At 34.7% G+C, this 13,307-nt stretch overlaps 2 protein-coding genes across 2 annotated transcripts; both read left to right on the top strand.

Moving 5' to 3' along the window:
• Positions 1–2,284: 2,284 nt before the first annotated feature.
• LOC126699965 (probable E3 ubiquitin-protein ligase ARI8) lies at positions 2,285–3,817 on the top strand. Its single transcript, XM_050397949.1, has one exon. The coding sequence runs from the start codon at positions 2,285–2,287 to the stop codon at positions 3,785–3,787; it is 1,503 nt and encodes a 500-aa protein (XP_050253906.1). The 3' UTR covers positions 3,788–3,817.
• A 6,261-nt stretch (positions 3,818–10,078) lies between these two features.
• On the top strand, positions 10,079–12,159 carry LOC126712164 (probable E3 ubiquitin-protein ligase ARI7). The gene has a single exon (XM_050411376.1). It carries the CDS (start codon positions 10,292–10,294, stop codon positions 11,825–11,827), a length of 1,536 nt encoding a protein of 511 aa, XP_050267333.1. The 5' UTR covers positions 10,079–10,291; the 3' UTR covers positions 11,828–12,159.
• The last annotated feature ends 1,148 nt before the right edge of the window (positions 12,160–13,307 follow it).

Genomic DNA, 13,307 nt, shown 5'->3' with positions numbered 1-13,307 from the left:
AGAGAGAGAGAGAGAGAGAGAGAGAGAGAGAGAGAGAGAGAGAGAGAGAGAGGATTTTGCACAACTCTAATGGCCTGTTTGGAAGTTTAGAGAGAGGGGAGAGTAGAGGGGAGTAGAAGAGAGGAGAGTAGTGGGGAGGAGAGTAGAGGGGAATAATTATTTTTCACCTTGTTTGGATGTTTTTAGAATTAGTAGAGAGAAATGAGAGGAAATGATTTAAATAGACACATTTACCCTTATTTTAAAAATGAACTTACAATATTAGTTTATGATTAATTTATTAGATTAAATAATTATTTAATCAACATTTTAATTCCATCAAATACTACTTATAAAAGTATAAAACTACTATTATAAAATAATTTCTATTACCTCAAAATAAATTCTAACAAAAATAAAAATAAATTCAAAAATTCATTGAATCTTAGCAAAACCCAGAACGATATCATTGACGTAGCAAAACCCAGAAGCCTCAAGCTTCTTCGCATGGTGGATGGAGCCCACCGGCCCAGTTGAAAGCGATATCGGCGTCGCCACGGTTGAGCTTGACGGCGGTGCCGATAGACCTGCTGGCGGAGGACTGATAGAAGTAGCTCACGCGTCGCTTCTTCGTGTCGGGTCCCGATGGGAGCGACGCGCCACCATGCTTTGTTCCATCATCGAAAACTCAAATCGCTCACTTTTCTCTCTTTTCTTCAAGTCGAGGACGTCAGACAAAGGTAAACTTCCACTCATGATTTCGACGAAGATGAACGCCGACTCGTTCGAATCGGAGATGGAATCGGAATCGGTTTTGGAGGAGCGTGGTTTTGGTGGCATCAAAATCACTGATGAGGTTTAGGCTTTCGCGAGGAATATGAGGATGCATCTAGAGACGGGGTTGGATTTTCCAATTGATGAAGGAGAAGACTTGGACCGGATGTGGGTTTTTTTCTATGGAAACAAACAGGAAGTCAATGCTTAAATTTTCTCAGGAAACAATCAAACATTATTTATAAAATCTGTGTGTAATTTTGTTAATTTAGAAAGGATAAATTAGGGAATTTACTTTGACAATAATTTATCTACTTTACTCTCCCTCCAAATTTCTCCAATTTGGGGGAATTAAAAATGAGGGGTTAGAGAGAGTTGAAACCCCTCCAAATCCCTCCCCCTCCTTCCTTAAAAATCTTCCAAACAAGGTAATCGGATTACTCTCCCTCCCTCTACTCTACTCCCCCTCCATTTTTTAACATCCAAACAGGCCATAAGCTTTAAATGAGAACTGATTTCAGAGGGTCAGACTTAGGTCCAGTGTCAGTAATACTAGATCTGTTGAGATGATGACGTATGTCCACTTTTGGACACGTGTCACTATTTGATCTGGTCCAGTGCACTAGATGCATTGGACCTAAACCAAGTCCGATTTCAAATTGCAAACCTCTATTTAGCTTTTCAAATCTTTCAAATTATAAAATTCAAATTTTCAAATCCTTCAAGTTAAAATTTTTGGGGTTCACTTCGCTTATCATTGTTTCAATTTCATAATAGGAAAGTGTAGGAAAGTGCAAGAAAAGGTTAAGATAAGGTTTTAGAAAGGAGACTAATGAGCTGTGACGAATTTCATTAATTTTTTTCTTTCTATTTTAAGACTTTCTCAATATCAACGGTTCATTAAATATTGTTTAAAGAAAGTTGAAAGACATGAACCAATATCCAGGTCAGATTTTAAAATTTGAGTTTCAGAGATGGGTTGCGTTGTTAGTGTTGGGTATGCCAAGCAAATTGAGAAGAAGGGAAAAACCCATTTATTTGGGTCAGGTTAGACCTATGCTTAAGTGTAATTTTTTAAAATAATTTTTAAAAATTACCGTATCATTTTTCTGTTAAACATAGGTAAGTAAATAAACTAATCGAAGTCAACATAAGGCTCAAATAGTGCTCTCTATTTAAACTTCAAAAAAGACCAATATTGCAAATCAACGGTGTAATTCTTCTCCATTATTATTATTATTATTTTTTTTAAATAGTGTAATTCTCCTTATTTATTTATTTATTTTTATACCTTATCTAACCTTTTACTATTCTGTTTTGACTAGTGAAGGAATCATAATCCTAATCGTATTTAAACACTTCGCTTAAGGGATATCTTATTAGGGTTTTCTATCTCGCTCTAGTGTATTTTTACTTTGTTTTCTCGGCCATGGACTCCGGCGATGAAATCAACATCTATAGTGACAATGAAGTCAACGATTATGACGGCGAAGATGCAAACAACACTGACTGCAACTATGACTCCTTGATCATGGAAGAGGACTCTATGGATTCCGATGATTCTTATACTAAAAAGACTCGTCTTGAAGGGCCTAAAGACCAAAACTACACTGTGTTGAAGCAATCAGATATACGTGAACGCCAAGAGAACACTATTGCCGAAGTTGCCACGATTCTCTCGGTATCAGAAGCCGCCGCAACAGTTTTACTCCGTCACTATAATTGGAGTGTTAGTAAGGTTCACGAGGCATGGTTTGCTGACGAAGATCGAGTCAGAAAAAACCTGGGCTTATTTGATAAACCCATCATCGAAATTCCATGTGACAGTGAAATCATGTGTGGAATATGTTTCGATTTGTTTCCACGTGATGAAATTGTCTCAGCCGCATGTGGTCATCCTTATTGTATCGAATGCTTTCGATATTATATTAGCACTTCTATCAACGATGGTCCTGGATGTTTGATTCTGAGATGCCCCGACATGACTTGTTGTGCGGCTATAGATGGAGACATGGTTAATAAGTTAGTTTTGGACGAGGAAAAGAATAAGTATTCGACCTATCTTTATAGGTCTTTTGTCGAGGAGAACAAGAAGATCAAGTGGTGTCCTGGTCCGGGATGTGAGTACGCTATTGAGTTCGATGATAATCATGGTTGGGACGTGACTTGTACTTGTGGTTTTATGTTCTGTTGGAATTGTGTTGAGGATGCTCATCGACCTGTGGATTGTGAAACTGTGGCTAATTGGATAGCGAAGGACCATGATGAATCTGAAACCATGAATTGGATATTGGCTAAAACAAAGCCTTGTCCCAAGTGTGCAAGACCAATTGAAAAAAAAGGAGGGTGTATGCACATGACATGCAATCCACCTTGTAATTATGAGTTTTGCTGGATATGTCTTGGTGATTTGGATAATCATTGGAACTGTAATGGTTATAAGGAAGATAAGAAAAAAGAGGTAGAAAAGGCAAAGAGAGATATAAAGAAATACAATCATTACTATGAAAGATGGGCAGCTAATAACTTGTCAAGGCAAAAAGCTGTTTCAACCTTGCGTACAGTGATAACCAAGCAGATTGAGGAGCTTAGTGAGATGCATGACAAAACCCAATTTCAGCTTGGGTTCATATTAGAGGCTTGGCAACAAATAGTTGAATGTAGAAGAGTGTTGAAGTGGACCTATGCATATGGGTACTATCTGCCTGAGGATGAGAAGGCTAAGAAGCGGCTTTTCGAGTTTTTGCAAGGGGAAGCAGAAGCTGGTCTTGAAAGGCTTCATGGATATGCTGAGAAGGAAGTGAGGCAGTTTCTCAAAGATCCTGAGCCTGAGGGATCAGTAAATTTCGAAGAGTTCGAGCTAAAGCTGAAGAGCTTAACCGGAATTACTAAAAATTACTTTGAGAAGTTGGTTAGAGCATTAGAGAATGGCCTATCAGAGGTGCAAACTTTCGAGTATTGGAATTGTGATCTGTGTACTTTTGCCAATTCCTGGGAAAACGTAACTTGCGAGATGTGTCAAATGCACCTGTGAAAGATATTTCAGCATCTCTTTGTGGTGAAGGGAAGCACTATTACTATTTATTTAGGTTCTATCTATTTCCAAATTTAAATAATCTATTTTAGATCCATTAAGTTGTTCTTTCATCTTTGTAATCTCTCATTGCTCTATTTATCCGATTATTGTTGATATTAATGGTTTTACAATCTTTATCTTTTGGAGATCGTCCCATATGTTTTTGGTGAAAATTATTTTTATCTCCTCTACTCCATGCTCTGATTAAACAATTTTGTTTAATAAATTGTTTGTTCTGAGTATTCTGACCCTAGCTTTATTTTTCGAATTGAGGACAAAGATAAGTAGATAGCATTACTCATAATGTGTACAATTATGGTACAAATATGCAAATAGCATTACTCATAAATAGTGCATATAGCATTGCTCATGAAAAATTTAATAAAAAATTTAAAAAGGTTTGTTTTAATTTTAGATAATTGTTGGAGAAACCTATAGATCGAGGTCTTAATTAAACCCACCAAAATCATCATCTTAATTATTAGTGAAACTTGCAAGGCTTTGCTTATGTACCCTACAAAAATTTTAAGGGTAAGAAAAGAGAGAGTAATGTAGTGGAGACCAAAATGAAGAACACAAGTTGAGTTGTAAGTTTGAAAAACCAACGTGCCGCACTAATCAGTTACACCATCATCAGTAGCTTTTCAAATTGGCTCAAATTTTGTAAGATTCTATGTCGATGTTATTGTTGATTTTGTGTATTGTGATATTATTGTATTTTTAAGGTTTTTTTATATTATAATTTTCTTATTTTTTTTCATGAAGTCAAACCCCTAAAAATGTTTCCCATAACATTTTCAAGAACAAGAAGCAATCAAACATTAGAAACAATTTTTATTTTTATTTTTATGACGTTGAAACTCACCAAGGCAAAGCCCTTTGGATGGTACCCCCAGAGAGTAAACCATGAATACATGACCCTACTTGCCAAAATTGTGTATTTGCTAATTCAAGGAAATTCTTTGTGGGGGTTGAACCCAGAATATTTGAGTCTACAACTCACCTCAAGCCTCCAAATCACTAAGTTGCACCCTGATGGATAAAAAAAATATATTTTCACCTAGTGAAAATATTTTACACTGATTAAACACATTCAATCATAGAATAGTACAAGAAAAAACTTCGTACTTTACAACTCCAATACAAAGGACCATAAAAGGTACACTCTAGTCTCACTTTGGCCACATGAAGTCATTCTTAAACAACTTTACTTTTAAGCTTCGTTTGGTTGGAGGTGAAATAGGAAGGGTGAAAAAAAAAAGGCGTAAATGCACTTTTTGTCCCTACATTTTGACTTTTTTCCATTTTAGTTTCTACATTTTATTTTTACTACTTTTAGTCCCTAAACCAATTAACGCTCTTCATTTAAGTCCTTAAAGCACCATTCCGTCGCCAAACTAACGGGGAAACTGACAAATGAATAAAATAATAATTTTTTTTCCACATTGGACAATAAAATAATAATTTTTTTTCCATCACCAAGTACGTGTTGGCTCTTTTCTTCGTGTTTTTGCTAGCCAATCGAGGTGTTGTCCATCTTGCCCGATGTCAAGCCTACAAGCACGAATCCCATGTTGGGCGCCTTGACTCAAACCATCATATATACTTATCGCATGGGTTTTGCTTATTTAGGTTATGTTTGGATGCATATTTTTCATCACTCAATTTCCGTCACTCATCACTCATCACTTATCACTTATCACTTTAAAATACTACACCCGTTTGGCACCATCACTTAGTTACCATCACTCAATATTTTTCACACTATTTGTGGGCTCCATACTTGTCAGTCAATGTAGCTTTTTTTTTTCCCCAGTACCCAGAAACCCGAAACAGAAAGGAAAAAAAAAAGAAAAAAAAAAAGAAAGAAGAAACCCAGATCACTCGAACCAAGTGAAAAAAAAAAAAAAAAAAGAAGAAGAAGAAGAAAGAAACCCAGATCACCGAACCCAGTGAAAAAGAAAAAGAAAAAAGAGAACCCAGAAACTGAACCTAGTGAAAGAAGAAGGAAAAAAAAAAAAAAAGAAGAAGAAGGAAGAACACTTGAGACCGAACCCAGGAGAAGAAAGGAAAAAAGAAAAAGAAAAAAAAGAAGACACTTGAGACCGAACCCAGGAAAAAAAAAAAGAAAAAAGAGAAGACACCTAAGACCGAACCCAGGAGAAGAAAGAAAGAAAAAGTAGATTGGTCAAAAGGTGCAGCTGAGTTATGACTAATGGGTCCTCTATATGTGTTTAATTACAAAAATGTCATTCAGTTATGAGTTATGGAAACTGAAAACAGCTAAAATATGTTTTCAGTTTCCATAACTCATCACTCAAAAATCAGAAAATTGAGTGATGGAAATAGAGTTATGGAAACAGGGTGATGGTGGTGCCAAACAGACTTCTCGCTATGGGTCCCACCATTTTTGAGTTATGAATTATGGAAACAGGCCATCCAAACACCCCCTTAGTTATGCTCTCTGTCATGTCCTTCAACCTTGGAATCTTCATAACCGCCCTGGCTTCCATTTCTAACAGGTACCCAAAAATTACAAAAGCATAAATCAAATTATTCACCAACAAACACATCCTAGTATTTCCAATCCTCATAAAATCCTATACCTAGAAACACACACACACACACAGTGAACAAAAAATAGGAAACTGCAGGGACAACATATAGTTCATTTGCTAATTGCTAGGACCCAATGTTTTGTAGAAAGTGATGGTAATTGTGATAGGGTCAACTATGGAACAATATCCTTTGTTTTGTAGAAAGTGATGGTAATGGTGATAGGGTTAACTATGGAACAATGCCCTTTGTTTTGTAGAAAGTGATAACCTTATATATGTATAATCAATGTAGCATAATTTTTTCAATGCAATAGGTTTTATTTGTATTACTGAGTTTTTTTTTTTTTTTTTTTTTTTTTTTTTTTTTTCAATGCAGCAGGTTTTATTTGCAGTAGAAATTTTAGCAGCATAAATTTAATGCAGCAGAAATTTTAGCAACTGTTTTTCTGTTAACACATCACAATTTTAATGCCTACCCACAAACTATGAAAATCCACATATTACTTAAACATGAGTTTGAACTTTGAAACCATTCCCCTAAGTCTGCTATGAATTATGTAGTAACAGGGGTAGGGGTATTGGCTAATTGTTTCTGCTTTAACACAAGTCTGTAATGGCCTTTTCATTTTGCTGTCAATTTTTTTATTTTTATTCTCATTATGTTTTTTGGTATATATATACCAATTATGAGTGTGTTCTCCCGTATAAGTATTTTCTTACCTAGTGAGGTTGGGACCTAATATAGTCCCTAGTTTATAAAAACAGCTGGTATGTGAGTGAGTGGATCCTAGCAATTAGCAAATGAACTATATGTTTTCCCTACAGTTCCCTATTTTTTGTTCACTGTGTGTGTGTGTGTTGTTTTCCAGGTATAGGATTTTATAATGATTGGAAATATTGGGATGTGCTTGTTGGTGAATAATTTGGTTTATGCTTTTGTATATTTCGGGTACTTGTTAGAAATGGAAGCCAGGGCGGCTATGAAGATTCCAAGGTTGAAGGACATGACAGAGAGCATGACTAAGTAAGCAAAACCCATGCGACAAGTATATATGATGGTTTGAGTCAAGGCACCTAGCATGGGATTCGTGCTTGTAGGCTTGACATCGGGCAAGATGGACAACACCTTGATTGCAAAGGCTAGCAAAAACACGAAAAAAAGAGACAATACGTACTTGGTGACGAAAAAAAAAATTTTATTTTATTGTCCAACGTGGAAAAAAATTTATTATTTTATTCATTTGTCAATTTCCCCGTTAGTTTGGTGGCGGAATGGTGCTTCAAGAACTTAAATGAAGAGCGTTCATTGGTTTAGGGACTAAAAGTGGTAAAAAAAAATATAGGGACTAAAATGAAAAAAATTCAAAATGTAGAGACTAAAAGTGCATTTATGTAAAAAAAAAAAAAAGGTGAGAGAGGTGTTTGGTTGGGAGGGAGAGTGGAAGGAAATTTTGGTGGGGCCTAGGTTTCTCACCGGGCCCACTAAAATCCCATCTCTCTAATTTGGAAAGGAAACTTGGGGGACTTTATTTCAACCTATTCAATTACATTTTTGCCCCTCTTTTTGTAACGTTGAACATGAAAATCTTAGGTAACCATTGGCATTTGACTTTGCTTCAACCAACTTAGTAATATTTCTTGTTTTTTAGTTCACGTTGTTCATCACTTTTTTCTTTTTATTTTTTTTAATAATTATTTCTTTTTCTTCTTCTTCTTGTTTTCACCCCTCGTTTTGTATTTTTCATCTTTTTATTTTTCTGTTTTTTCTATTCATTGTTCGTTCACTTCGTTGTTTGGTTTTTTTTTTTTTTTTTTTTTTTTTGCTCATCTCACTTTTTGTCTTCTTCTATCTTTTGTTTTTATCAATTTCTTCCATAGTTAGCTCCTCATTTTTTTTTTTTTTTCACCAGTTTTGGATCCGACTTCTGCATTATAAAATAATAACTTAAAAAAAAAGTGAAGTGTCCATATATAATTTTTTTTGAAATAAGTGTATAAAAAATTGTGTTGTCTTTTGTTTTATTTAATAGGGACATAATTGTAAATTTATATCAACTTCATTTTTCATAATTTTCCATCTCTCTACTTTTCCATCCCCCCAACCAAACATATATGAGAGAAAACTAAATTTTTTTATATCCTCTCACTTTTCTATCCCCTTCTAATTTTCTATCATTCTACTTTTTCATATCCCTTCAACCAAACGGACTCTTAAAGTCTTTCATTTTTTATAATGATAAAATGGATGACAAATTCAAAACCAAAGTAAATAATTCAATCTTTTCAATTTGATTGGCAAAAGTTCTCATTTCTAATGAGCTTAGTTCCATGAATACCCTTTTACCCTTATAAAGATGAAGAATTACATGTAATATGCAATATTTGTTCAATTGATTTGGAGTGTACAAATTAGTAAAAAAATTATGGTTGAATTAAACATTTACAATAGAAATTAACAAATTCTCCAATAATAAAAAATTATGTCAATCAATATGACAAACGAATATATTCAAACATTTTCGAGTATCTATTTTCTTAGGTATATGCAATCCCTTAGGATCTCAAGATGTTGGTAAGAGGTTTCAAATCCAAAATTTCATTCATATCATGAAACTTAAGTCATGTTAATCAATATAATTATTAAATGCAATACTTTTTTGTTTAATTATGACCTAAATATGGTCAATTAGTTTAGTAAAACCAAACTAACATAAAATATTCCTATAACATAAATAATTAATTAAATTCAAGGAATCCTAATATATTTGATTCTTGTATTTCATAATTTTCAAATATCAAAATATAAATTAGAGAAATGTTAACGGATATCCTAGGGTCATTTGTTAGTGAATCATTTTAAGAAAGTTTTATGGGTAAAAAAAAAAAAAATTAATGTTTTAACAGTTTTTTCTATTTTCCTTAAAAATAGTGTAAAAACTTTCCTAAAATAATTTGTTAACAATTGTTTTAAGGGCAACCGTTAGTAAGACCTTATAAATTATATCGAATGACCTAATAATTATATTTTTTGGGCAAGTATAGGGATCTGCAACTATTTGTAATAAAAAAGAAAAACTTAAATAAACCCTAAGAATTTTTTTTAGAACATTTTGTCTACCTTTACTCCCTTTTTTTTTCTTTTTTTCTTTTTTAATAACTAAAACATGTTTGTTTCGTTTACAAGACTTACAAATAATTCTAATAAACATTAAAAAAAAAAAATCTATAATTTTTGCTACAATTATCTTATGTTGTAGACTGTGATTAACCGTCTATTCACATAAACCATCACTTTTTCTCCATCGCTTACTGTTTGCCATATATACAATTGTAACAAAAATTGTGGTTTTTTTTAGAGTAGTGCTAGGACTATTGAAATTGACATAACTTTGTGTTACAACTTGTTGTCTGACGAGTTGTGATTAGTGAAAGTGTGTCCTCACATGACTCACTATCACACCTTCACCAATCACAACTCGCCACGTGGTAAGTTGTGGCACAAATTTGTGTCAATTTCAATGGTCTAGCATTATTATTATTATTTTTTAACGTATTTACGAATTTTTTTGACCTTTTACTGTTGGTTTTATTCCACGGATACCTTTTACTATTCTTTTTGGACTAATAGAGGAATCATAATCAATAATCCAATAAGTAATGTAGCTTATTAGCATCTAAACTCTTTTTTTATTCAATTGCTATCTTTGTGATATTGATCAGTAAAGTGTTCTTCAACAAATTCAGCCAAAAAAGAAAAAGAAAAAAAAAGTGTTCTTCAACAAAGCACACGCAAACTGGCCATACACTTTGGCAAAAAAAAAAAAAAAATCGAAAACACAAACCAACCTTTACTCTCTCTTTGTTAGGGTTTTCGATTTTCACTCAAAGCTTTGTTTTTTCAGCCATGGATTCCGGCGACGAGATCAACATCTATAGCGACAATGAGGTCAACGATTATTACGGCGAAGATGCAAACAACACTGACTGTAACTATGACTCGTTGATCAAAGAAGAGGATTTCGTGGATTCTGATTCCGATAGTCCTGTTGCTAAAAGGCCTCGTCTTGAAGGTCCTACAGATCAAAACTACACGGTGTTGAAGCAATCAGATATACGTGAACGCCAAGAGAACACTATTGCAGAAGTTGCCACGGTTCTCTCTGTATCAAAAGCTGTCGCAACAGTTTTGCTCCTCCACTATAACTGGAGTGCTGGTAAGGTTCACGAGGCATGGTTTTCTGACGAAGATCGAGTCAGAAAAAACTTGGGTTTATTACCCATCATCGAATTTCCATTTGACAGTACTGAAGTCACATGTGGAATATGTTTCGATTCGTTCCCAACACGTGAAGAAATTGTCTCAGCCGCATGTGGTCATCCTTATTGTGTCGAATGTTTTCGAGATTATGTCAGGACTTCGATCAACGATGGTCCTGGATCTTTGATGCTGAGATGCCCCGACATGTCTTGTTCTGCGGTTGTTGATCGAGACATAGTGAATAGCTTGGTTTCTGAGGAGGAAAAGCAGAAGTATTCGACTTATCTGTACAGGTCTTATGTCGAGGAGAATAAGAAGATCAAGTGGTGTCCTGGTCCGGGTTGCGAGTACGCAATTGAGTTCGATGATAATCAAGGTTGGGATGTGACTTGTGCTTGTGATTTTAGTTTTTGTTGGAATTGTGTTGAGGATGCTCATCGACCAGTGGTTTGTGAAACTGTGGCTAATTGGATAGCGAAGAACTATGACGAGTCTGAAACCAAGACTTGGATATTGGCTCAAACAAAGCCTTGTCCCAAGTGTGCTAAACCAATTGAAAAAAACGCAGGGTGTATGCACATGACATGCAATCCACCCTGTAATCATCAGTTTTGCTGGATATGTCTTGGTGATTGGCGTAAGCATAGGAAATGTAATGGTTATAAGGAAGATAAGGAAAAAGAGGTAAAAAAGGCAAGGAGACATGTAAAGAAATACAATCATTACTATGAAAGATGGGCAGCTAATAACTTGTCAAGGCAAAAAGCTGTTTCAGACTTGCGTACAGTGCTAACCGAGCAGATTGAGAAGCTTGGTGAGATTTATGGCAAAACCCAATTTCAGCTTGGGTTCATATTAGAGGCTTGGCAACAAATAGTTGAATGTAGAAGAGTGTTGAAGTGGACCTATGCATATGGGTACTATCTGCCTAGGGGTGAGAAGGCTAAGAAGCTGCTTTTCGAGTTTTTGCAAGGGGAAGCAGAAGCTGGTCTTGAAAGGCTTCATGGATATGCTGAGAAGGAAGTGAGGCAGTTTCTCAAAGATCCTGAGCCTGAGGGATCAGTAAATTTCGAAGAGTTCGAGTTAAAGCTGAAGAGCTTAACGGGAATTACTAAAAATTACTTTGAGAAGCTGGTTAGAGCATTAGAGAATGGCCTATCAGAGGTGCAAACTTTCAAATAGCATTGGAATTGTGATTTGCCAACTCCTGGGAAAACGTAACTTGCAAGATGTGTCAAACGCACCAGTGAAAGACATTTCAGCATCTCTTTGTGGTGAAGGGAAGCACTGTTACTATTTATTTAGGTTCTATCTATTTCCAAATTTAAATAATCTGTTTTAGATCCATTATGTTGTTCTTTGTAATCTCTCATTGCTCTGTCTATTCGATTATTGTTGATACTATTGGGTTTACAATCTTTCCCTTTTAGGAGAGCAGAGCATCCCATGTTTTGAGATATGTGAACTCTCTAATTAGCCTTTTGGTTATAATTAGGTAAAAAGAATTTTTAATATGTGCGAATAGCATTACTCATAAATAGTGCATATAGCATTGCTCACGAAAAATTAAATTAAAAAATTAAAAAGATTTATTTATTTTTAGATAATTGTTGGAGAAACCTATAGATCGAGGTCTTAATTGAACTCACCAAAATCATCATCTTAATTCTTAGTGAAACTTGGCATGAGTTTGGATTGGGCGTTTTGCTCAATCTATGTGTTTTGCATTTTTTTAGTGGTTTCCATGGGTATTGTTTACGGACTACCAAACTCACCAAAACGTAGATTTCTAGTAAAATTTGGGTTCCACAGCACTATTCACACATTTAAAAATTATTTTTCTACAGTATTTTCAGCAATAAGTTTTCAATAAATAAGCGGTATCCAAACACACCCTTGAAAGGCTTTGCTTATGTAACCTACAAAAGTTTTCAGGGTAAGAAAAGGGAGAGTAATGTAGTGGAGACCAAAATGAGGAAGACAAGTCAAGTTGTAAGTCTGAAAAACCAATGTGCCGCGCCAATCTAGTTACACCATCACCAGTAACTTTTCAAATTGGCTCAAATTTTGTAAGATTCTATGTTGATGTTATTGTTGATTTTATGTACTGTGAGATTATTGTATTTTCAAGTTTTTTTATTATTATAATTTTCTTATTTTTCATACAAGTTAAACCCCTAAAAATGTTTCCCATAACATTTTCGAGAATAAGAAGCAATCAAACACTAGAAACAACCTTTTTTTTTTTTACAATGACGTGGGACCTCACTAAGGTAGAGTCCTTTGGATGGTACTCCTAGAGAGTAAACTGTGGAAACACAACCTCACCCACCAAAATTGTGTATTTGCCAATTTAGAGAAATTCTTTGTGGGGATTGAACCTAGAATATTCGGGCATACAACTCATCCCTAACCTCCAAACCACTAGGCTGCATCTTGATGGATCAAAAAACAAATCTTTTTTCCAAAAATATTTTCATCTAATGAAAATATTTTACATTGAAACAAGCGCATTCAATCATAGAATAGCACAAGAAAAAACTTGGTGTTTGACAACTCCAATACGAAGTGCCATAAAAAGTACACTATGGTCTCACTTTGGCCACATGAAGTCATTCTTGAATAAAGACTTTCCTTCTAAAGTCTTCCAATTGTACCCTTT

This window comes from Quercus robur, chromosome 2 (genome assembly GCF_932294415.1).
Source record: "Quercus robur chromosome 2, dhQueRobu3.1, whole genome shotgun sequence".
NCBI lineage: Eukaryota > Viridiplantae > Streptophyta > Magnoliopsida > Fagales > Fagaceae > Quercus > Quercus robur.
Note: the sequence above shows the minus strand (reverse complement) of the source record. Positions and strands in the feature narration are given on the sequence as shown.

Excerpts from the sequence above, each read along its gene's own strand:
- LOC126712164 (XM_050411376.1), top strand. The coding sequence starts at position 10,292 with ATGGATTCCGGCGACGAGATCAACATCTATAGCGACAATGAGGTCAAC.
- LOC126699965 (XM_050397949.1), top strand. The coding sequence starts at position 2,285 with ATGGAAGAGGACTCTATGGATTCCGATGATTCTTATACTAAAAAGACT.